Source organism: Coffea arabica, chromosome 6c (genome assembly GCF_036785885.1).
Source record: "Coffea arabica cultivar ET-39 chromosome 6c, Coffea Arabica ET-39 HiFi, whole genome shotgun sequence".
Lineage (NCBI taxonomy): Eukaryota > Viridiplantae > Streptophyta > Magnoliopsida > Gentianales > Rubiaceae > Coffea > Coffea arabica.
In genome coordinates, this window is record NC_092320.1 from 13,057,892 (window position 1) to 13,083,469 (window position 25,578).

Here is a 25,578-nt window from a genome sequence, read left to right on the forward strand (position 1 = left end):
CGAGATTAATTACAATTGAACTAGAAATTAAAGAAAGAATGTCAAAATTAATTTTACTGCACCAGCTGTGAGGATAGGCAAAATTAAGATTTTGTGTTCAGAAGGCAAAACTGATTTTGTGTTGTGCTAGCGTTTAGTGTGGACTAACTATCCATCTATTGCGTCAATTATTGAACTAGGAAGAGTACAGCTGAAATTTGTGCATCACCAAATTTTATTATTTCATGTATTTATATAGTAATAGTGCTTACAACACTAAAGATACAAGCATACCAAAATTATGAAGAGACACAAGTACAAGAAACAAATTCAGCAGTGACATATATACTTCTGTTTTTTACACCATAATAGATTAGTATATTCATACTTTAGTGACCACGTCAGGCTATTGATTTGAAAATCTTGAAAGTTTGCAAGGACTTGACAATACCTTGAACAGATCCGATCGCTGCTGCTATTGAGGTTAGCAGACAGCACATACTGAGAGTTTGCATCCACACCCACTTGAACGAGAAAATGGGTATTTTTTTCCTTTTAATACGCATCTTGATAGGAAAATATACTGTCAGCGGCCAGAATGAGAGAGCTCCAGTTAGTCCCACGATATCATTGAAAAATGGAAACATCATAGCTATGACCGTGGTTATTATGACATACGTCGTTCTCCAAATCATCCGGAAGAGGGTGGCTCTATAAACACCGTAACCAGGCATTTTAATGGCATATTCATGGTTAACCAATACGGTATTCGGCCATCTATGCCTTGTAAAACTTTCCACAAAACCAAAGACTGGTTGACCACATATCTGTAGAAGATTAATGCACGAGCATGAATTATTTAGGAGCAAAATTGGATACACTTTCTTAAAATTGTAGTAGGACTTCTAATTTGTAGCTTATAAGAAGAAATTTTACACTACATAAGTTTTTTTTTTTTCTACAACCATGTGCTCTATTAATAAACTTACAGCAATTGTAAAAAGAAAAGGGATAATTTCAGAAACCTTTCCTGAGATTTCTCATAATATCACTTAGCTCCCCTGAGGTTTTTAAAATCTCACTTGTCTCCCTTGGATTGACATTTCTTGTAACATTTTAACCCCTTTGGAGGAAATACAAGACAAATAAAACTTTTGTTCCAATACTACCCTTATGTTATCCTACTTATGAAATTTATAACAACAATAAAAAATAAAATAAGGTTAAATTTTTATAAAGTGTAAATTTCTTGACGTAAACTATTTATTTTAGTTATATTGGAACAAAAGCAAAATTTATGCCTTGAAAATTTCACAAGTATGAAGAGATTATTTTAGTTTTTAATACAACTTAAACTATACCATGGATTGAAACATATTTTTCCAAAAAATATCTTGACTTCCTTAACTGTAACTGTGCACAAAATTTTTTTAAGGTGTTAATTACTCACCAAAATCCTCTTAAGTGGTTGATCTTGATTAGATTTATTTTATCTCACTTACCAATTTATTTTTGTAATTTACGTTTTTTGGTTTTAAAATTTTATTTTGTTTTGGCTTGTTGGTTAAATAGTTATTAAGAGCAAGGGTAATGTTGTTAATTTGTGACCTTTGATAAGAATATTTAGTCTGGTTAAGTTGACAAGGAAGGTAAGTGAGATTTTAAAATTTTCAAGAGAGTTGAGTGATATTATGACAAATCTTAGGGGAGGTTTATAAAATTATCCCAAAAGAAAAGCTATAGTTTGAATCCCATAGTATAGTCCATCAAGTTATGCATATAACAGAGACATTTACATATGTTCGTAATCAAAAGAGATAAAGCCAGCTATAACTGCTACCCATAGCTTTGAAGTTAAACAAATATATGAAATAAAGCCCCATCTTTAGTTTGAACCTTTCAATAAAAACAGCCAATAAAGAGACCTCTAGTTTCAAACCTATAATCCATCATGTTATGCATATAACAAGAACTTTTACCACTACTGATAGTTAGAGAAATAAGGCCTACTAATACTGATATCCATTGTTAGGAAATTAAACAAACAAATCGCATTCATTGTTTACCTGGTAAGCTCCTGTGAGATGAATCACAACAAAAATATTAGCGAGGTCGATGAGCCAAAATGGCTCAAAGAAACCAAATCCAGCTAATATATTGCCTGGTGCTGTATCACCAAATGCTGCATATCCCAGCAACCCACATGACATATAAAATAAGGTGGATATAGAAATTCCAGCCAGGGAAGCTTGTTTCATTACTCTATTCTCACGTTTGGATGACCCTAGAGTGTCCTGCAAATTAATCAAAGTACAAAATTTAAGAAAACAAAAATCAATTACTTTTCTGTGATGCATATTGCAACATACTACACGGATATGGTTATTGATGCAAATGTTCAGTCAAAACAGTACCTGAATTTCAATAAGCACTTCTGAAAAACCATAAGCAAATGCTAAGTTCCCAAGGGCTGTAAATGCGGTCCATAAGTTGTTGGTATTTGACTTATCTCCATCAATGAACACTCCGGTCAAGCTAGTCTTAACATGTGGTCGTCCTTCGAAATGGAAGCCGAAAATTATATAAGTAGATGGTTTGAGATGATAGAAATTGATATAAAATATGTTACATTGCAAACTTTTAAGGAGTATTTTTTATTGCATTCAAGAATCAAAGTCAAATTGTGATCGTATACATCTACTATCAGTATGGATTTATATGATTGGTCAGTTTCATTTATTAATGAGTTGATTAACGTAGAACTAGATTTCAAGTGAAGTGTGATGGACAAATATTTTAACTTTTCATTCCTTCAAATCATAATAGAAGTTATCCAAATAGTGAATATGCACTTGAATAAAGTTGAAACCCAACTCAGATTCCATTACCTGAAAATCAAACATCCAACTAAACCTTTCAGTCAATTTTGGAGAACAAGTTTTAATTCTTTTCATTTAGACGTGATACATCTTTGGGTAAGATTACACATTTTATCCTAGCACATTTTCTTCATTCCAGTCTTATTTACCTTCAATGCGATCATGACCTCTATAGTTACCAAATAGACACAACGTAGATAACATACTAATGTAAGATACTAGATAGCATGTGACGCTCTTTGTATGTTTAAGTTTAAACTTGATAGAAGCTAATTCAATTTTATGAACTTGCAAATTACTCTCAAAATCAAAAAACAAAAGAAAATGTAATAATATTTCTGAGGTTGCGCAAATATGATTATGAACGATTTTTGAAATGTATAGTTTACAGTAATAAGAACACGGCTTTACTTCAGAAATTAGAATTTCATAAAGTAATAGGATGCTATCTTCGTTGACCATACATTGCTAACAACTAGAAAAACAGTAACCATAATAATGGAGCTTTTTGTTCTAGACTTGAGAATTGATTTTGAGACTCAAACACTGATTACGGATTGAATATAACAGAGTATGCACTAAGGAAAATGCTAAAGGATATAGCTTACTAGGCAAAAGTTTCATATGGAAAATCAGTGATTTTGATATATTAGAAGCAAGGCTTGTCAGTGGCTTGATGTTTGAATTTGGTTCAAGCACAAATGGAGAATATCTTGGTTTCAAATTCCACTTGTTAAAAAAAAGAAAATGCACCAAAACCTTACAAAAAGCATAAAGTCAGATCTTGATCATAGTCTATTCAACCTTTGTCAATTCAAGAGAACCTCATACATATCACCTAAAATTTATATACATTATTGGCCGTCTTGTCAAGTTTCTCCATTTTAAAATTTGTATACCACCTAAAAATTTTAATCCTAACAATCTTGTATAGATTCAATTATCTGTCTGCTCAAGCTTGCCAAGTAGATATTATATACAATCACAGACAAATTCAGATACTGACCTGCAACTTTAGCTATTGAGAGTCCGAGGCCAATGGAAGCATGGCAACAACACATCACTGTTGTGAGTAGGGACAGCATCGACAACTCTTGAATATTTGGAATTTGACTTAAAAATATTTGTATAACCCCGAAAATGATGATGAAGAGATTAATTGGCGTATGACAACCAAAAGAATGACCATGCTTGTGAAAGCAATATGATCTTTTGATAGCCCTAAGGAAAAAAAAACAGAGTATCTTAATCTGCATATACAGCTAGGATGATGCTTGAAGGAGAAACGTATAACTAGTATAATTTGTAGCAAAAAAATTCTTGGTGTGCTTACACCATACTGTTGGCCGATGTGATGATGTAACCAATAGTAAATCCAACAAGATTGCCATACTGAGCAATTCCACTGAGTTTGTTAGATCTTCCGCCTGTGCATGTACGAAAGTGGTAGTGACTAATCTTGTGCGTTAAACTATCAAACTTTGTAAGCCAATCCTTAGGCTGTAGCTTTAGGAATGATAAGCATTTCAGCAAATTAAAGGGTGAGAATGCTGAATAGCCAACATATAACTAGATAATCTAATCATTATAAGCCATATCCATGAAAGATCTTGATGAAAACGTAAGAAACCCAAAGTCGAATTGGTCCTTGAAGAATTTCTAACCTGACTTCTTTTAATATGATCTAAAGGTAATTAAAAAAGTAAATGATAAAAATAGTTACTAAACTATTTAGAATTCTACATTTTCGTCACTAAACTTTTTGTTATGCCAAAACAGCTATTTAACTTATAAAAGGGCATGATTTTTTGTTACTCAACTGACAAACTTTCACATTTAGTCACTCGACCCAAAAAAACATTTTTTTGGTCACAAAATGCATTTTCTAATTAGTTGAATGACCATTTTGACTAAATAAAAAGCTAAATAACTGAAAATAGGAATCCTGAATGGTTTACTGATAATTTTTGAAATTTTCTCCAAAAAAAAAAGAAAAAAAATTTAGATGAGGCAGAGTTATTTAACAAAGTGATATCCACTTAACAATCTCCTTACTGTGATTTTTTTTTTCCCCTCATGCAAACCTTCATGCTCAAATTGGCAATACACATTTCATTTTTGTTTGACAAAATAGTAGGATAATGGGCAATGATGAACAATTGATCTGATCTATCCTACAAAACATGGCCAAGGATCTCTTACCATTATCCTCGGTAGATTATTGAATTTTCTAATATTGTCAATTTATGAATATTGAGTGGGGTTACTAATGGCCATAAAACATGAAATCAAGTATACCAGGCACGTATCACATCATTTATATGATATTGAGATTCCTAAAGTTTATTTGATATACAAGTGCAGCGGTCGATGGCTGAAGTTTCCAAGATCTTTCTTGCAGTGCTGAGTGTCTACTCTAAGTTATATACAGATTATATTTCTTAATTCCTTTAACCACGTGATTTCAGAAACAGCAAATTTGAGGAACACTATGCTCGAGTTGGCAAGTGAGTTTTTTGGATATTTGTCTAAAATTTTAGTGTAGCTTACCGTGGAAGTTTTTTAAAAAAATTTTTGAAGTGTATTTTTTTTAATATTTTGCAGTGTATAATTTAAAATTTTTGAAAAGTTTTTTGAGGTTACTGTAACTAAAGTTTTTAAAAAATTTGTAGCAGACAAACTTAACAAAAAACTTGTCTGCCAAACAAGGCCATCGGATTAAAATTTTTTTTTAAGTGTTTCCAACAAATCTTTAAATATTTGAAACGCTGTATGCTAAATCACAGAGATAACATGTATTGATTATTTTGGCTCTCGGGAAAAAAAATTCTTTCTGTTGCTTTATAACCACAACCCCCAATTTGGTTCTCCGATTAACGTGATGAAGCCACTCCTGTGCTTTCAAAGACTGTGCTTAGCCCCTATGTTTTTTCACTTGCTTGCATCTAAAGTTAAGAGTTGTTTACATCTGATTTCAATAGACATATGAAATGTTCATTTTTGTTCCATCACCAGCGGTTTCTAGCTTATACCTAACCTGAACTTTGCACTGACTACAGTCATACTGTCCTAACTGTCAACTGATAGGAGGCTTATCCAGTCTTGCTTTCCTACTAAGAGGATCAGACTAGTTTCTCCATTTTCTTCCTTTCTTTTTCCATATTTTAAAGAAAATTTCGTGGCATAAATTGATGTAGGAGCTCTAGGGGAATCTTGGGAGTAATATCTGTTATTAGAATTTTCTTTCAACTTTTCTTGGTCGGCTTTTTTGACAGGTCAGTGTAAGTTTTAGAAATTAAATAGGTGCTTGGTGAAATTGTTTGAAACGTCCTTGAAGTTTCTGATATTATCCCTTAGTTTCATGTCCAACTGTAATAGGTTGCTCGATAAACATGTTAGAGAAGTTCACAAAAATGTACACTAGCACTTTTTGAAAATATCTATCTAGTTCTATAAACATTACTCTATCTTTATATGCATCAGGACATTCATTCGGAATCCAAAGACTTTTGTCTTATTTTATTATTTATAAGTAATGCTTACGGTTTTAAAACAATTAAACACTGGAATATTTTCAGGTGCCTCAATCAAATGTTTTGAATTTTCATAGTAGGAAACTAAAATGAAATAAATAACAACATCAAAATTGTGAGTATCAAATCCTTGGTATGCGGTGCAAAAATCAAACCAAGAAGAATATAGTTAGCGGTGGGAGTTGGTAGCTAATTTAGGGTCATTTAAAAGTAATATTCGTTTATGATAATATAATATGGTAATAATTATGAGTGTGTTTGGACAGGAGATTATTTACCAAAATTTATTTGCTTACATCATCATTACGATTTCCAACACACCTTTTTATCTTCCCAATTATCTTTTTATCTCACATATATTACATCACAAAAATTGCTACAGTAAAAATATCTCAAATAATTTACATGTTTGGGTCTTACAATTTGTATTAAAAGAGGTAGTTTTATGATAATTAATTTCAACTGATTATGTATTTAGCTCACGGTACTCTAAGGATAGCACTAACTTTCATAACAAAAAATGAAAAAAATTAAGAAAGATTTTGGCAAAAAAAAGACACGCATCCCCAGAAGTGATTTTGTGCATAAGTGATTATGAAGTAGTAGCAACAAATTGCTGAGAAATATTAACACTTGTCGAGTTGATGAACGTGGATACTAAGCCTTGGAAGATTGAGTTTGAGGGAATTTTCATATGATGAATTCTTGGCATTCCCTTGACATATTGACGCCTCAATTTACCTTTATATACTGCCTTTAGCCTAACCCCATTACAACCTTATAAAAGCTCCTTGGATTCTTGTATTAAATTTACTATTGGTGGTGGAGATATGATATATAAGCAAGCTCATAGTAATATCACTCCATGGTGTCGATTTGAGAGTTGTACTTTGCCCTATATAGTTTAGAGTGATGAGTGCACATGTTAAACCTCCTTGTGAGAATGGTTGGATTTGGTGCGTTCAGATTTTACTGAAATTGTGAGGATAGGATGCTTTTTGCCACAAAATTCTATCTTGATTGTATTTCTGAGTTTGGATATGCTTGAGGACAAGTATAATTTTGGAGGTCGGGATTGATAGGTTACATTTTTGTTAGTAATTTTATGATTGTTTTCTCTTTTATTTTACCAAATATTGCGTTAATTGATAGATTCTACTCATCTTTTATAATTAGTGTTGGTTATAAGAATTTGGAGCAAAAAGGGGATTAAAGATGTAATTCTCGCTGAACTTTTATACTATTCAGCGTGAGCGCGTCAAAGTCTAAACCATGCATGTCTGATAGAATAGATGTTCCATTGGATGGAGAGTTTTCTATTCCTACCAGGATATTAGTTTATTTATCTATTAGGATTTTTTTTCTTTTGGATAAGAGATATTGACTTGTTGGGAATTTGATTTCGTCTAGTAAGAGTAGCTTAATAGGAGTAGGAAACGAAGCAAGATACATTATCATCTATCTATTCTTTATCGTGAGGGAGGGAACATTAGCATGATTATTATTTTTCCTTCCCCCAAAGAAACAAAAGGAACGTCTTTCTTTTCTTTTCCTTCAACACTTTATCTCATATTCTTTGGAGAATGGTCTCGACAATTAGTTCAACTATTTTGCGTGTGGTTTTTTCCATGGAGATAAACTAATTTTCTCATTTTAGTCAAGAAGTAACGGAGGACTTAGTTCATCTAAAATTGTGAGATTAAATTAATTATATTTATTTCTTTTATTTACTAGTATTCGTATATTCTCTAATTTCATTTCTCATGATTGTTTTGTTGTTTGAATATCAAGTGGCCCTGATATTTAATTCAACTTAACAATCTAATGCCAATTAGGATAGTTAAATTTGTAATTATTTAATTTATCTTAAATTAGTGGTACCTAACGTGATTGGGTTCATATTGGAGAAACATATAATCTAATTTAAATAAACTTTGGTAGTGTGTTTATTGATTAGATCAAGGCTTTTTAGTTTTTAATATAATCAAGAAATTAAATTCTACGAACACCCCTAGGGTTGTTTCTTGGTTAGGGGAGTAGTTAATGGGCGTACCTTAACTATCGAGACGTTAAGGAAAAATTGGTTGTCATCGCGTGTTTGGCAACTATAACTTATTTATTAGCGAATAAATGAAATAATTATTGGATAGATGAGCAATTGTGTGAACCACATCTAAAGTTATATCCTTGGCTAGAACTTGTTTACTATTGATTTAAATTTAATTTATTTCAGTTTAATTATTTTTTTTACGATAATTATTTATTTTCAGTTTCAATTTTCCAAACCCCCCAATTAATTTTCATTTGAAAAGAAACAAATTTCTCCTAATCCTTGAGAAGAAGACCTTACTCACTGCTATAAGCAAATATTTTTGTTGAGTAAGTTTTATTATTGTACAGTCTCGACACCTATCACATAACATTCCTATCGTGCAGTAAGGATGGAGCTAAGATGGCATTTGGTAAAAGGGTTTCAGAATGGAGAATTGGAATAAAGTCTATAATTATTGTTTGGATTACTATTAATGGAATTGAGACTTTGGAATCATAACTAAAAATTTGGAATTCCCCAATTCCCTAGTAATCTGGAAGGTTTTGAACAAAATCTAAGTCTGATTCCCATTTAGAAACGAGGTTTGTCCCTCCACCCGTTATAAAAATTAATATATAATTATATATATATAATATATTATAATTATAATATTTTATTATAATATTAGTATAATTAATATTTGTATATCATATAATCATAATTATATATTTATAATATAATGTTTGTATAATTATATTTAATTATATAATTAATATTTAATTTAACTAGTTACAAACTTATAATAATGATATTATTAGTTATATGTATTATATAGTGTATATTAGTGTATGTAATATAATTGATATTATCAATTATACTAATAATTATACATGTTTACTAGTAGAACTTATTAATTAGTTATACTAAATTTACTAATACATTTAATTAGTGAAAATTTCTTATATCCCATTTCGAAAGAGTCAACGAACCAAACATCAACTATAGTAATGATATATATTCCTGGTACTAAATCAAACAGATGTATTGGAATGACTGACTCCATTCTAAACCTAGGATGAATGGTTCAAAATCCGAATCCGATTCCATGGTGTGAACCAAACACTACCTAATAATTCTTTCAACCATTCATGATGTTTGTCAAGTGTCATAACATATCATAACTTGAAAATTATTTTTCCCTAATGACAAGAGGCTATATGAGGTTTTTTTTTTTTTTTCATAAAGACAAGTTAGTTACTAGAAAGGTTATATGAGAAGAACCTACCAAGATTTACTTTGACAACATCCATGTAAGTATAGTTTCTTCTGCCCGATACTGGATCTGGGAATCGATAAAAATCTGCCAGAATAGTTGATGCAAACAATGTGATTAGAGAAAAGCTAATCAGAGCCATAGGTCCTGCAATCCAACCTAATTGAGAGATCGCCCACGGCAATGACAACACCCCTGAACCAATTACGGTAGTGATAATATGAGCACTCGCGGTATAAAATGTTCCTTCAGCATAAAAAAACAAGGGTTAATTAATTTCGGAGGTGAAATTAAGTTGCTATCCTTCTGGATATAAAATTCAATTCAAATATCCACCAAACCTGTTCGTTTTGGCCGCCCATCATCATCTGTTCCATTGATGTTGTCAGCGGGTGCTCTTCTCAAGTCATCCATGGCTACAAAACTAAAGTGGTGATCACTGAAAGAAAACCAAACCAACCAGCGATTCCTAGAGAGTAAATAATATAGGAAAGTGGATCTTCGTGTGTGATCGATTGAAAGAAAGCGAACCAGTACTAATTGGTGGAGAGTAAGTAAGAAAGTGGATTTTCATCCGCTTGATTGCTGACGACTAGGAGAGGGATGTAGACTTCCTGCCCTTGTCCTGGTGTTCTCCGGTATAGAGTAATGCGTGCAGAGTGGAATTCATGTGCAGTTCGTAATATGTGCATGCACGCCACTTTGTTCCTTATAACTATTTGAAAATACGGCACAGGCTATATTTACTTTGGAGTCCTCCATCAAAACACGGGCTCAACCATTGGACGTTATTGAGGATTGGCGACCAAAAGTTGAGGGCTAAAATGGCCTGTAATCTCATATCATGATTCAGCAGCTTGCGTAGTTTCCTTCACATGCAGTATAACAGTATACAGCATCCTTACTTTGCTAGACTTGTGTACGTTTGATACGTTGCAATTTTATCATTTATTTTATTATTAATTTTTTCTATTACCTGACCCGATGTGGATTAATTATTGGATTCTATTCACTTTTAGTATTTGGCATATATTTCAGGAAGTAAAACGAAAATACCATAATAAATGTTAATTTGATAATTATCAGGAAAAAATTCAAATAGCAGATAATCAATGACATTCTTGAAACAAGGAGATGCAAGACCTTTTTGATAATTTTGACCGAAGGCAACGACTAAAAAAGGGGAAAAGAAAGCAAACCTGGGGAGTCATGGAGAGGCTTCTTCCTCTCCGGGAGGAGAGCCGCCGCACAGAGCCAGACAGTAGCAATAGGCCATTAGAATAGGAACTATTAAATTGCAGAGAACCAGCACTATCTTTTTTTTAGCTTCACTTTGACTTTTCTTCCTTGCTTTTCATTGCTTTTCTCCACGCATGTCAGGTGGGAGCAATTTTTAGCTTTAGCTTGGACTTTTTCCTTCCTTGGCTTCTCGTGAGTTGTTTCTTTTCCTCCGTACGTTAGGTAAGGCAAAAACAATTAAGTACTTCTTGTAGCTTTTCTTTCTAGTCAGTGTTCTATCGAATTAAGTTTACCCATTTTCCAATCGATGGCCGCGACTTTCTCTGTAATTTTGTATTGGCTTAGTTCATCAAACATGAACTAATTTCACCACTCTAGTCAAAGAGTAATGAAGGCTCTGATTCGCCTAAAAATTGTGAGATCGTTTTAATTTAAACTTTTCTTTTTATTTATTGGTATCTGCATACTTCTTGATTGCTATGCTTATGATTGTTTAATTAATTTAACAAACAAACTCTAGCCTAACCGAGACGACTTTCGGTGGGCGGAATTATAAGGAACAAAGTCACGGGCATGCACATATTACGTACTGCACTTGTTGATAGGTTGTAATTTATTCATTTATTTTATTATTAATTTCTCCTATTACCTGACTTGATGTGGATTTATTTGCTGGATTCTACTCACTTTTAGTATTTGACGTTTATTTCAGGGAGTAGAATATAAATATGACAACAGATGCCAATTTTACAGAAAAAGAGTTCAGATGATAAAACTTGTTCCAGGGGCATTTTTGGCAAAGAAAATGTCACGCCTACTTTGGTAATTTCCGCAAAGAAATGACGGGCTGAAGGGTTTTGGTCCTGCGGATGTGCCGCCGAAAAAAAAAAAAAGGAACGGAAGCTTTTGGTCGAGAGGGCTAGGAGCCGCAGTTCTTGATTTTTCCGAAGATTGGTCGAGAGGGCTAGGAGCCGCAGTTCTTGATTTCGTAGCCGCAGTTCTTGATTTTTCCGAAGATTGGTCGAGAGGGCTAGGAGCCGCAGTTCTTGATTTCGTAGCCGCAGTTCTTGATTTTTCCGAAGATTGGTCGAGAGGGCTAGGAGCCGCAGTTCTTGATTTTTCCGAAGATGATTTTCTTTTTGTGGCCTTTCTGACGGATGGGAGAAAAAATGAGCATTCTGAGCATTTTGACTTTTTGCTTGGACTTACTCTTAGCTTAAGAAACTTACGTATGTGAGAAAAAAGCATTTGTTAGCTTTGAGCTTTGACCTTTCTTTCTTCATTTTTGAATCCTGCGCATGGCAGGCATTAGCAATTGGTAGCTTTTGACTTTTCTTCGTGTAAAACACTCAGAGCTTTTCTTTCTTTCCTGGTATGTCGTCCGTAGTGAGGCAGAGGATCATTTCGTGTAACCTTGTTATCTCCTCCTGATTGGAACGGATTTTGCCAAATTTCAAGGGACATGGCCGCTGGTTCCTCTGCAATTTTGTATGGGTTTAGTTCATCAAACATGAACTAATTTTTTCCACTTAGTCAAGGGGCAACGGATGCTTTGATTCGCCTAAAAATTGTGAGATCGATTCAATTTAATCTTTTCCTTTTATTTATTGGTATTCGCATATTCCTTGATTGCTAAGCTTATGGTTATTTAATTAATTTGTTGTCTTGGATCCGGATAATTAATTGATTGGGTAATCTATTGTCAATTGGGACGTTAAATCCGTAATTGTTTAATTGTCTCAAAATAGTGATAATTGGCATGATTGGATTCGTGTCAGGGAAATACGCGGGCTAATCTAAAATAACCATGGTAGTGCGTTATTTGGTTAGAATAGGGCTCCTCTAATACGTAAGACAATTGGGAAATTGAATCTTACGGGTGTACTTAGGATTTTTTCTCAATTAGAGAAGTGATTAATGGGCGTACCTTAATCACCGACACAGTAAGGAGGGGTTGACTGCCATCGCTTGTTTGATAGTTATAACCTATTTATTGATAAATAATTGGAATTGCCTTTGTTTCGATGATCAATTAGGTGAACCATTGCTGAAGTTATTCCTTGGCTAGATCCTTAATTATTACTCATTAGATTTTAGTAAATTGTTATTTAATTTCTAGTTGGCTATTTTATTTTTATTATTTTACTTTTAGTTAAATTGTTTAAATTGCCACTCCTGATATAAAACATTCCCTTGTCACTGTGAATTTGGAAAGGAACAAGTATTCCCAGTCCCTGTGGATTCGACCCTGCTTACCACTATCTACAGAAATTTACTTTAGTTGAACAGGTTTTTATTATTGCACAAGCTTTGACAACCTGTCAACGTTTGTTAAGAACTTTATTTTTTATTCTTCTAGCTGAGCCTAGTTTTCAGATGTACATCTAAAGGGAGAAGAATATATCTGTATGTGGAGATGCTGGATTGCAGAAAGGAATCAATAGTCGAAAGTCTAATTGTTGTTAGACTTGAAGAAAGTAACGGGCGCTCTACATTCCAGTGATTTTTCACCCTATTTAGACATATTATTTGGAGTTAATTTAGAGTCTCACGTGTACTTCAGTCAAGGGAAGAACATCACAGTTCATAATCTGTTTTGACTCTTAAGACGCGGAATTTTCTCCATAGTAAAGGCTTGTTATCACTTTCATGCCTAAGATTTCTTTTTGCCATGCTGGGACTACGGGGTGCCGGTCTATGGTGCCTAAATATCTAAGCTAACGTGCAAAAATTGATTTTGGCAAGTGCTTTTGTCAATTGAGAAATTTACTGGAGACTCCGTTGCATGCTTGTCGTTGGTTTTAATAGACCCTGAAAATTTTCTCTGCTAGACTCCGGTCGGTGAAAGGCAATCATTAAAATAATTTGTCAAGACTTTGCTCTATTAAATTTTCTTTTTCTTTTGGGCTCAAAGTCATGCGCGACTAATTTTGTCATGATTCTCGTGCATATCAGAGAAACATAAACGACAATCCAGGAGAAATATTTTGCAAAACATAAATGATAATGAATACTAGTAGGAACCTGGACTTGAATTTTTGCCTTCCAAATTTGTGCATATTTGCTTCAAATGGTTTTGAACTAACTTGTATATATTTGCTATAAATGGTTTCGAACCAGCTTTGTAAGTTGGCCACTAAGAAAGGATTTATAATCCCCTTGAGTTATAGGTTGGGTGTTCAAGTTTCTATGTCTCTTAGGTATAAATCTTAATAGGAACAAGTAAATTAGAAAAAAAAAAACCATTATTATATGGGTTATTTTTAAGATTTAAAAATTTTTTGAAGTATTTTAAAAATTTTTAAATTAACAACTTAATATTATAAGAATTAATAATTTTAATTAACTTCTTTAAGATTTGCACTGTGTTTTAAGGCTGTAAATATTAGCCAGTGTGCAATATAATAGAAAATTACTTGTGTTTGTTATTGTGTCGCTACAAGGGTGAGCCCTACCTATTAGTTTTGGATAGATTTTAATCCATTATTGTAAACATTAATTCTTAAATCCTCCTTTTTAGACGAGTTCCATGCACGTAAAATTTTATTAACCTAGGTTATTTTTCCTATTGCTATATTTTTAATTGCATCTAATGTACTTAATAATTTCAGACAAAATCAAATCCATTAATTAGGAGTGCGGTGCTTCGATCATGATGGTCAAGCTAAGGATCCTTTGCAAGTGTAGCCTTTTGGAATTAATTTATTTGGAGAATTAAAGAAATTAAGCGAGTGGAGCTGGTGGGATGTGTGGCAACGGCCTCAGCAAATTAATACAGTCCGGATTTGGAGGCACATGGGATTTGATGTGATTTGTCAAGAGACCATGCAAGACAAGCTTATGTTGGTTTTGGTTAAAATGTTCCTTCACTCACGGTATAAAATGTTCCTTCACTATAAAAAAAAAAAAAAAAAAACACCAAGGGTTAATTAACTTCGGAGGTTGAAATTAAGTCGCTGCCCTTCGGGATATAAAATTCAATTCAAATACCCACCAAACCTGTTCGTTTTGGGCGCCATCATCTCCGTTCCATTGGTACTGTCATGTCAGTGGCTACAAAACTTAAGTGGTGATCGCTGAAAGAAAACCAAACCATCCAGCGATTCCTAGAGCGTAAATATTAATAAGAGAGGAATGTGGATTTTCATGTGTGATCGTTTGGAAGAAAGCGAACGAAAGGGTTGTAGATTTCCTGCCTTTGTCCCGGTGTTCTCCAAAATAGAGTAGTGTGTGCAAAGTGCATTACAAGTGCAGTACGTAATATGTGCATGCCCGTGACTTTGTTCCTTATAATTCCGCCCACCGAAAGTCGTCTCGGTTAGGCTAGAGTTTGTTTGTTGTTCATCTGAAGTTCCCTCCCTCTCTTACAGACGTCAAATTGAAAACATCTAGGGTAGCTACGACTGCCTTGCACCTAGTGGTACGTGTGTGCAAATTTAACTAAATCAATATATATACATATATATATATATATATATATATATATATATATAGAGAAAGAGAGAGAGAGAGAGCGAAAGTAAGAAAAAGGTTGAGGAGGGACAAGGGAATTATTTTGTATTGTATTCATTGGGTGTTTAATATCAAAGCTAGAGGTGTCAAAAATAAATATGTAATTCATTGTGTTGTGTATTGTACTCGTTGTATTTGGACAGATTATAATTAGTTCAACTCATTTGTGTCCATTTAATAAGTGAGTCAAATGGATCAATTAGTTTACATCCATTTAATAAATGAGTATAGATATACTCAATCATCCATTTATGACTTGGTTGGAATTCTTCTTTCTCTTTTTTTTTCAGATGTTGTTTGATAAGAAATAATGATAATGCAAAAATTAGTAAGAGCTAATTAAACAAAATAAGATAATCGTAGAATTTAACATATTTACTTTTAACATGCCAATAAGATTAATTATCAAAAATCAGTAAGAGCCGAACACAATAAATAGTACATGCACGGGTTCACAACTAGTTTATAGTTGAAAGGGAGGGGGAGGGGGAGGGGGAGGGAGAGGAGGAGGGGAGCTTCTATTTTGTGTTGGATATTGCAAAAAGTTCCTTTGGATTTAGATCTGCTGTTTCAGTTGAGTGCATAAACTTGAAGAATTAGTTTCTAGTGAAGTAGTTTGTTGTAGAGAAAGAGAAGCAGTTGTATGACATGATCAGCACTTGTGTTTGAGTTATTAAAAAAAAAAAAACTTAGTTACTGGTTAAGTTAATCGAAAGAGTAGAAAATGAATAATAAAATTAACACTAAAATGCTTATAATCCTCATTTATATATTGTATTTATTGAACAAGAGAGAGAAAGTATGTAACAAAACTCTACATGTGTATTTATCGATTAATTTTTTATATACTAACAATATATATATATATACATATATATATTGAAAGAACAATATATATATATATATATTTTATGAGAACAATATATATGTTATTAACCTTTGATGCATACCATATATGTTCAAATTTTTCATGCATTAACAATAATGTATGCATTATTAACCTTTAGTGCCTGCCACATACGTTGAACGCGTGCGCGTGCCCTCGTGCGTGTATGTCTATAGCTGAGCTTAGCCCAATTCAAGCTCAGTTCACATTGAAATCAGGCCAATGATTTGAGGCTCAACTCACATTGATTTTGGCCAACAATTTAGGTCCAACATTGATTTAGGTACAGGACAGGAGGTTGAGCTCAGTTTGATACGGCACCGACTTATCAATATTAAGTACAGGAGGCTGCTTGTCCCAACAAAGAAAGTACTCTAGTTCCTTCCCGTGTAGCCGGAACTGGTGAGGAAGTAAGTTACGTCATCGGTTTGTTGTGTGTTGAACATATGCGCATGCATGCTTCTGTCTGTATATGGTTGAGCTTAGCGAATTGTAACTAGACTTGGGGAAGGCTGGGTTGAATGATAAAGAGAAATAATTTTTTTTTTTAAATAAATTTGTAACTCATGTACTCGTAAAATTTGGGGGATCGGGCTACTGCCCCTTCAGATATACAGCTTTATTAGGACTAAAATTAAAATTATTTCCTCCAAATTTTATATTTCATAAAAATGATTGTGGTTTGGTTTTCTTAAAAATAAATTCATATTCAAAAAAGTGTAGACTACGTGTTCACTACATCACTCAAGTTTGAGGACAAGAGGCACAACCGGTTGCACATTGTGCAGGTTGTATGCATTTTGCACTGTGAATGACATCAATTGCACACGGTGTAACTTTCTTTGCACACGACGCAACTTTAGAACAAATTTTTATGGGCTCACAGTTGACGTGAAAATCGAGCTACAACACGTGATCTGAGCTGCATAAAATTTTGACGCCAAATCATGGCCGTCCACTGGCAAGGAACGGTTGTCTCTAACAACCGTCCCTGCCCCATTTCCCCAAGTTTTCCAACAGTTTTTGCATCCTCGTACGTTTCCCAGAGAACTGCAATGCTGTTAATGAATTATGCTGGCTTCGCCGGTATATTAAAATATTGATCGCATAGCGTGGATTGTGGATCATATGTTTGCTGTTTATTGGGCAATGTTCCTTTCAAAAAGGAATTTTGTTAGGGACAAAAGACAACCAAGTTCATCCAAACTGGTCAATCCCCAGAATAGGTTATGCCCAAATCCACCACTGCGATTGTTAGTGCCCGGCTCGACTTGTCAAAGCCCACTTGGAACGGGCTCACCCTGTCCCTTTGTCCACATGAAGAGGACGTAGCTGCGGCCTGCGGGCCATTAGAATTCAATTTGATATGATTTCAGTCTACATAGAGTGTATCCAAGAGAACCATTTATGTGACCCTTTGGGGGTAATTTTAGAATCGTCTTTGATGTTTCTTATGACGTCATTTAGCATCTTTTAAATTATTAAAATCTTACTTATCTTTCTTGGATTGATATCTTTGTAACATTTTAGCCACTTTAGAAGAAATCAAAAGAGCAAAAAATTTTATTCCAATACTATTCTTATGTTATCCTACTTATAAAGCCTACAATAATAATAAAAATAAATCAAGGTTAAAAAGTAAAAAAAAAAAAAAGATGAAAATGTGAGCAGCTATAAATGCAATAATGAGTAATTTTGTAGATATGCAACAACTATTACCTAGTATAACGACTGATGTTTTAACAAAAAAAAAGAATATTCTTAGATATATATTTGACCATTAGATCATTTTTTGATTAATTTTTTAAATTCTAGCTTATTTATAAATTGTTTTCTATAAGTATATTTATATTACAAGCCACACATATGAAGAGATTATTTTAACTTTTAGTATAACTTAAATTACATCATGTATTAAAATATATTTTAAAATAATTTCTTGACTTTCTTATAACTATTCCAGGAAAAATTTTAATACTATTTTGATTTTGGCTTTTTGGTTAAATAGATATTAAGAGTGCAAGGGTAATACAATCAATTTGTGATATTTGGTCTTGTCAACTTGATAAGGAAGGTAAGTGAGATTTTAAAAATTGCAGGGAAGCTGAATGATATTATGAAAAATCTCAACGAAGGTTTTTAAAATTATCCCTACTTTTATATTTCTGATAGTCATGGGAAATGAGACATGCCATCGGAAGGAATTTTCATTGAAAAATCTCCAATAGGTAACAATCACAATTTCTTTCAAAAATCGGGATTAGATAAGAAAAAAGTTGAATAAATCTAATGAAAGATTACAATGATTATGGCGAAAAAGTTTTGGTACTACTATGGTTAGTGGCTAACCCTTGAAAACCTTATTTATATTACTGAAGTTAAATGATACCCAAAGCACGCTCTTTTGCATCTTGCTAATGAAAATGAAAAGACCAAAATTTACTTTTTGTCTGTTTTGGGACGCACTACAAGGATGGAGAAAGCATGCGAGGAATAAAAGCATCTTCGTTGCGAGTGTGACATTAATCAAGTCTTTTGACTCCTTACTTGCTGTAGGCCAAGTAACTTGAACTTTGGAGTTGGCAAGTCCTGAACTAAACATTGTGAAGGATTCTGATTTCATGTATATGCATCCCAATCTTGTGAATAGAGATATACCCGCATGTCATTATAGTATTCCTTACTGCTTTTTATTCTCTCTATATAGTTCAAAGGTTATTTCAGGAGAAAAAGTGTGACAAGAGAAAAGAAAAACAAAAGGAAAAAATTATTTGAGGGGAGAGAGAGTATGGCTATCACATTTGAGTTGATTGATTGGACAAACCCAAATAAGCAATTGACCTATAAATTTTTAGTGAATGGACTATGGCACATAAGAGAGAAAAACTTTTTGATGGAAAATTGTCAATCAATGGATTGTGCCATCTATGAGAAGAAATCAATTGATTAAAGAAGAAATCAATTGATTAAAGAATATATTGTTTTCATTGTACAATTATCCATAGAAGTCATGGGGGTGGTTCAAAATGGGTCCAAATTCGATTTTCATTGTACAATTCATTGTTGTTTGTGTGTTGTCCACATTCGTTATTCGTAGAATATTTATTTTTGGATCAAGTAAAATGGGTCGAGCCACGTGATTGGTTCAAAATTCAGATTCAACTCTTTTACCCCTTTAAATTCATTTTATACAAGTCCCGTACATATGGTTTCTCGTTAAAAAAAAAAAGAAAAAAGAATAGATTAGAATCAGATTTTATAACTAAATTGGTGCATTTCACTTATATATGTGAAGAACATGAATGCATCAATTGGAAGTGAAGAAACAAAAAGTCAAACAACAAAATGTGATGGACATTGGATTCACATTTTCCGGCAAATAAAAACACATACTTACTGTCCTATTCTCTTCAAAGAAAGAGTATACCTTTACTTTACACCCTTGCTAAGTAATCTGTCTGAGGTTGTATACATCACACAGTCTATATCGTGCATATTTTTGCTTTTCCTTTTCTTTTTTATTTTTTTCCTTTGGGGAAGGGTTCCAAATTCATAATTGTATTAGGAACAACGATTGTCAACATCGGCCTACTTTCACCTAGCCCACATATTGTGGGCTCACGTTACCTCAATAATTAGTCAGTCACTTGAAGAGACTAATTAGCAATTTTGCATTCAGTCAGCTATGTGATTTCCGATATTATATATAGATTACTGTCTCCGAAAGACGTATTTTTTTTACGTTTTGATTTTTTGTTTAAAAATTCTATCCCGTGCAAACACAAGCGAAGGTGTAAATCTACCACATAAAATCACTATGTGACAAGAAGACTTATAAAAGATGACAATCAAATTTTCTATTATGATCATGATCAAAACAAGGTACACCAATACAAAAACTCTCTTTCTTTAGAAAAGATAACGGCAACATTTATGTCAAGTCAAGGATTAGGGTTAGATTTCAAAATGTTTACAAAATCAAATGAAAGATTACAACTAATGACCGCAATAGAGAATTTTCAGCACTTGCATGAAATGAAACCTATTTACACACTAAAGTAATCTTTTTTTTTTTTTTTTTGGTTTGGTCAAAACACACTCACGTTATCTAGTGCACATTTTTCTTCGCATTTGAAGAATGAAAAACAGAAGATCATAGTTTACTATTCTTTTGGGATGCACTGCGAGGTGGTGGAGAAACCATTTTGGGTAGGAAGAATCTTAGTTGTGAGTAGCCAATTATAAATCAAGTTTCTTGATTCCTTTTTTAAATTAGAAAGTAACTTCATTTTACCAAAAGTGGTTTAGGTAAGTCTTGAACTAGAAATTGCCATTAATCCCTCAGCAAATAATTAGGAAGCTGTGTTAAAAAGTGGCTAATAACTACTACCAAATGATTGAATGATAGAAAGTTGTAAGAAGCGATTGTCAATCACATGATTTTGCAGTAATTGATATCCTAATTAATTGATTGATATTTTGTTAATAATTGAATAATATCTTCTTTTAATGCTAAATGAATAGCCTGTGATACTTCATATATTATACAGTGTATATATATATATATACTTACAAGTTCCATTTATAAAAGGCTACAGCTAATATTTCTTACATAGTTAAAATGTAGAGAGCAACTATACGGGATTCAACAATTGCAACTATCTGGAATTCAACAATTTCTTGACAATAATGGTAAGAAGTAATTTTTTTTTTAAACATACATTCCGCTTATGTACATGTATATGTACATTTTGTCTAACAAAAGTAACTCAATTTTTAATATCATATTGCTAAGCAACATAACAAGGTTTGACTTTCTTTGCTACCATTGCATCACTCTATTAGATCACAGAAAAATGTACTGAAAAAAATGCATTTTTCATTATTAAAATAGTTTAGCTAGATTATTTATTTGTCCTTAAACAAGATCTTAGATTTAATAGTAGAAGAAATTAACGATAAAGCTTTATATATGTAATACTAATAATTGCTTTACTCCAATTAAAAACAGTAATCCAGATCCTTTGGAGATATTACACACACGCACGTATGTATTCAAATTAACCATCTACATTTTTTGTTTCGCTTTTTCATTTCTTCTCTGTTTGTCTTGGTTTTCATTAAAACTATCACTAGTTTTGTACAAAATACAAAAATATAAAGAGATTTGATTAAGAGATATAAGCTTGTTTCTTTTGTGAAGGCAGACTCTCTATTAGATTTGCATTAATGTAATCTTGCTTCCTTACCCCCCCCCCCCACCCTCTCACACCCTCTCATTTAAAAGGATAATTTTAGCCTAGGGTGTAACTTAATTACTTCATTTCGCATAACGGTACATATATAGTGGCGTGGATTGGGCACAATAATCCCAAACTCTCGTGCGTTCTTTCCATCTTTAATAAAAAATTAAGAAGTGAATTTCCTTAATTACTCCAAAATTCATTATCATATCCACGTAAACTTCATATCTAATAAATCTTGTCAAATTTGTCGGAATATGGTATAAGCTACTCAAAACAACAGATGGAGACTTAGTTTACTATTTAAATGCGCATAAATTTGACACTAGATTAATAAAAAAAACGAAATGAACTTTAAACAAATATATCCATTTTATGGTAGAACTTCAATTCTTTGATGTCCATTTAGACCTCCCATTTGCATTTTTGCTTGAACGTAGATATATTTGTGCATTTGATGCGTTAGCTTAATTATTGCTAATCACAAACTACGAGCACTTATAAATTGCAATCAACACAATATAACTATAATAATCAACGCTTACTGCAATATAAGTCGAACAAGCTTTTAGCAATTTGTCACAAACAATAAAATTATAAACAACAACAACAACAACAATAATAAAGAAAATTTGTTTAGGAAGAATTAATAAAAGTTGCAATTTACTTAATTTAGACATTGTTTGTCTGTACAAGGCCTTCATGCACCAGCCAGCTTTTCTCCTTCGTCTACATTAGAACGAAGTAACTTAAACAGATATTATGATTGCCCATCCCCAACCAACCACCCCCCCCCCCCCCCCACCCAAAAAAAAAAAAAGAGAAGAAAAACAAGAGAACTAAAGCAAGAAATTTAAAGCAATATATTATCTATTTGTAACCTTTGCCATGATCCGTTTCCTCGGTAGCATTGGCAAAATGCCGCATTACATCTACCTGAAGTCGCAGTGACAGAATGTAATCTAGGGTTTCCCTGATCAAAGAAACGTCATCCATGTATTCTCCTCCCGGTACGAGACTTTTAAGCACTTCTGTCCTCTTCATTACCAGCCTTTTCGCAATAGAACTAGCTTCAACCACCTGGGCTGCTGCCTTTCGCATCCTTCTCGTAGCATAGCAACTTCTCCTTACGATTTTCTTGCTACTAATTCTCTTGCTGATGCTGCTTGTGCTCCTGGAAATGATCATCAACTTCTTGGGATCTTTCTTTATTGGGACTAGTTTCTGAGCCTCGGGGCTTAAAACATGCTGGACGAGGACCTTATTCGTGGCATCATTGGACGCTCTTGCCATAAGGGCACGACTCCAGGAAGATGTCGAGATTCTGGTGGAAGCCATAGCAACATCTGCTGATAATTTTATGGCCTTTTTCCTCTCAAGAATGCTCATTTCCTTCTTGCTGCCGCTGTAAATTTGTAGACCCTTTAACCATTTCTTGAGGAACTCTTGCCTGAGTGAGCTAGCAGACCGCATTCTGAGGAGGAACAATAAAACAATTTGGTTACACTACTATCAGCCTTAATCCAAGGACTTAAATTCAAATAATGCTACTAGTAATCTATGCTGTGTTGTGGCAAACTTTAACATGAGGCTAAAATACAAGTAAATTTCATGATGGAAGCATATAGTTTATATGTACTGAAAGAAAACGGGATGGAGAATTAGATGTTAGTGGAGTGGTGATTTATAGAAGAATGGTGTGTGTGTGTGATTTAATGAAGCTGATAGGGGACAAGGAAAAACAATGCAAAAATGCCAGGTACCTTTCCAATATTCTTCTATAGAATGGAAGAGGAAATCATGCCGGTAATGAGGCTAGGGACAAGTTGGAGCAAATTGGAATTCTCTTGGGATCAAAAAGTAGTGTATCAGCACTGGCCACGAACAAGAAGGTTATTGAATCACACACTCACACACTACAAGAGAGAGAGAGAGAGAGAGAGAGAGGGGATGGAGAGGAATGAGAAGCAAGCAGCAGAATGTGCATAAAGCTCATTTATTTGCTCAAAGGAGGGGGAGTGGTGGGCCAATACGGGAAAAACACAGCACATGCAGGCACATGGAATTAAGGGTCCACCAAACAAGACCCAAAGACATGGCTGATGCCTAATTAAAGCGTTTGCAGGCAAGATTAAGGTCCCCCAAACGTTGTACAAACCTAATATCGGTACCTTAATACGGCTGCAATGCACCAAATAAAACACAGACTCGGCCCTATTTCCCAAATCCGCATGTGGATTTAAGATAATGGCCACAAGAATCCCCAAAAGAACCAGCATTTGGTTTGAGATTATGCAAAGAGCGTTGTAGCTCCTGCCGATCAATATATATTATTATTTCTTGGACGTGGATTTATTGAATGTGCAGTTTCAAGAATTGATATTTTATACTACAACTTTTTTTGCATGTTCAAGATTTGCCCAAACCGCCATGTCATATATACTTCAGTTTAATTAATTAATATGGTTTTATGTATAAGAAATTGAAGCAGAATGTGCAAGAATTTTTGCTTTTTTCTTTTTTAAATCTCTCTCTCTCTCTTTTTTTTTTTTTTTTTTTTTTTGGAACTATAACAGTATAACTAGAGAACAAATTAAACCGACAGAAACCAAGAAAAAAGAAGAAAAAAAAAATCATACGAAAGGACGGCAACAGAAATTTCAATTTGTAGTATGCGTACGTACATGCTTGAAAACTACCGGAGATAATAATATTCTTCACATGAAAGCAAGACTGATCGTGAAATAACAGCAGCTATATTATATAGCGCAACGTCCATATGTTGAAAACAGAAGCGCAGGAAACAATTTCGATTGTTGATCTGAACGACGTTTCCGGATTTCCCACATATTAAGACCAAGGAAAATAGGGATAATATAGACGACTTTTTCTTGAAACATGCATATTTTGTACAAAATTGTCGTGAGCTATTAATGCCCATGTATTATTGTATATTGATATTGATGTAGGCTATGACTATATATGAGGACTGGAAGCACACATTAATTTTTTTTTTTTTTTTAAGGTGTGTCCCGCAGAGAGTGGACCCCGCAGACTATTCACCACCCTCAGCAACTTACTGGCAGCAAGGTTCGAACCAGGGACCTGAGGCTCCATCTTCAGCAACCTCAGGAACCCCGCAGGAAGCACACATTAATTACGTACTCTTTAACGTTTTTTCTATTTACCTCGATCGATCGATCGATCGAGAGTATTATATTATATGTAGCATTTACATTTACATATACAGTAGTAACTTTCCGTACACTCCACATAAACAGAAAGAAAAGAAAAGAAAAAAAAAGTTAGTTGACATGACCTTAATTATATATCTTGCCTGAACGTACCGAAGGAAATTATGTAAGAAAAAAAAATCTTCCAATGAGATGCTTCTAATTTCTGTGCCCCGGCTATGACTAAAAAATGTTTCCTCGTAACTAAGCTAAAAATATGATGATGGTCATCTCATGATATAGAGGAGATTAGTGAAAAGTCTAAATAAAGTAGGAGTAAAACTTTTCCATGTGAATAAAGTAGTATTAATTATTAGTAAAGGAGAAGCTCCTAATTAATTAATTAATTACACTTTATGCTTTTTCGAGTAAGCAATTACACTTTTATATATGCATGTTTAATTTGGAAACTGCTAATTAAGTATCTTTTTTTTTATCCACGGAATGGAATGGGGAACAGTCAATCAACTGATACCATGAACTGAGTCAAATTTCAAACATCATCAAGCGAGGAAGGACATCCAAGGCAGCTCGATCAGTAGCTCAATTCGATAATGAAATCTTTTAGTAACATGACGAACATTTGACATATCATATCAAAAGCAAGCATATGCTCCATGCCAAAACACAACAGTGACCTTCAAGAAAATTGGTTAAGAAACGCTGGGGAAAAATTTTGGCAGGATCCGGAAAACATGCTGAAGTTGGAGGAGAATGTGGGTCCTGAAAGAAGGAAAATTCTTAGGGCATAGGTTTTGGCTTTGGCGAG

General features: G+C 33.5%; 2 protein-coding genes across 2 annotated transcripts; both read right to left on the minus strand.

The window, feature by feature from the left end:
- Positions 1 to 260: 260 nt before the first annotated feature.
- On the minus strand, positions 261 to 11,002 carry LOC113691306 (amino acid permease 6-like). Its single transcript, XM_072051630.1, has 7 exons — positions 10,038 to 11,002; positions 9,709 to 9,942; positions 4,192 to 4,285; positions 3,865 to 4,079; positions 2,394 to 2,536; positions 2,046 to 2,273; positions 261 to 806 (listed from the first exon to the last, which is right to left on the minus strand). Exons 1-7 carry the CDS (start codon positions 10,108 to 10,110, stop codon positions 381 to 383), a joined length of 1,413 nt encoding a protein of 470 aa, XP_071907731.1. The 5' UTR covers positions 10,111 to 11,002; the 3' UTR covers positions 261 to 380.
- Positions 11,003 to 22,416: 11,414 nt separating this feature from the next.
- Positions 22,417 to 23,526, minus strand: LOC113691454 (transcription factor IBH1-like 1). Its single transcript, XM_027209591.2, has 2 exons — positions 23,340 to 23,526; positions 22,417 to 23,050 (listed from the first exon to the last, which is right to left on the minus strand). Exon 2 carries the CDS (start codon positions 23,047 to 23,049, stop codon positions 22,447 to 22,449), a length of 603 nt encoding a protein of 200 aa, XP_027065392.1. The 5' UTR covers position 23,050; positions 23,340 to 23,526; the 3' UTR covers positions 22,417 to 22,446.
- Positions 23,527 to 25,578: the final 2,052 nt, after the last annotated feature.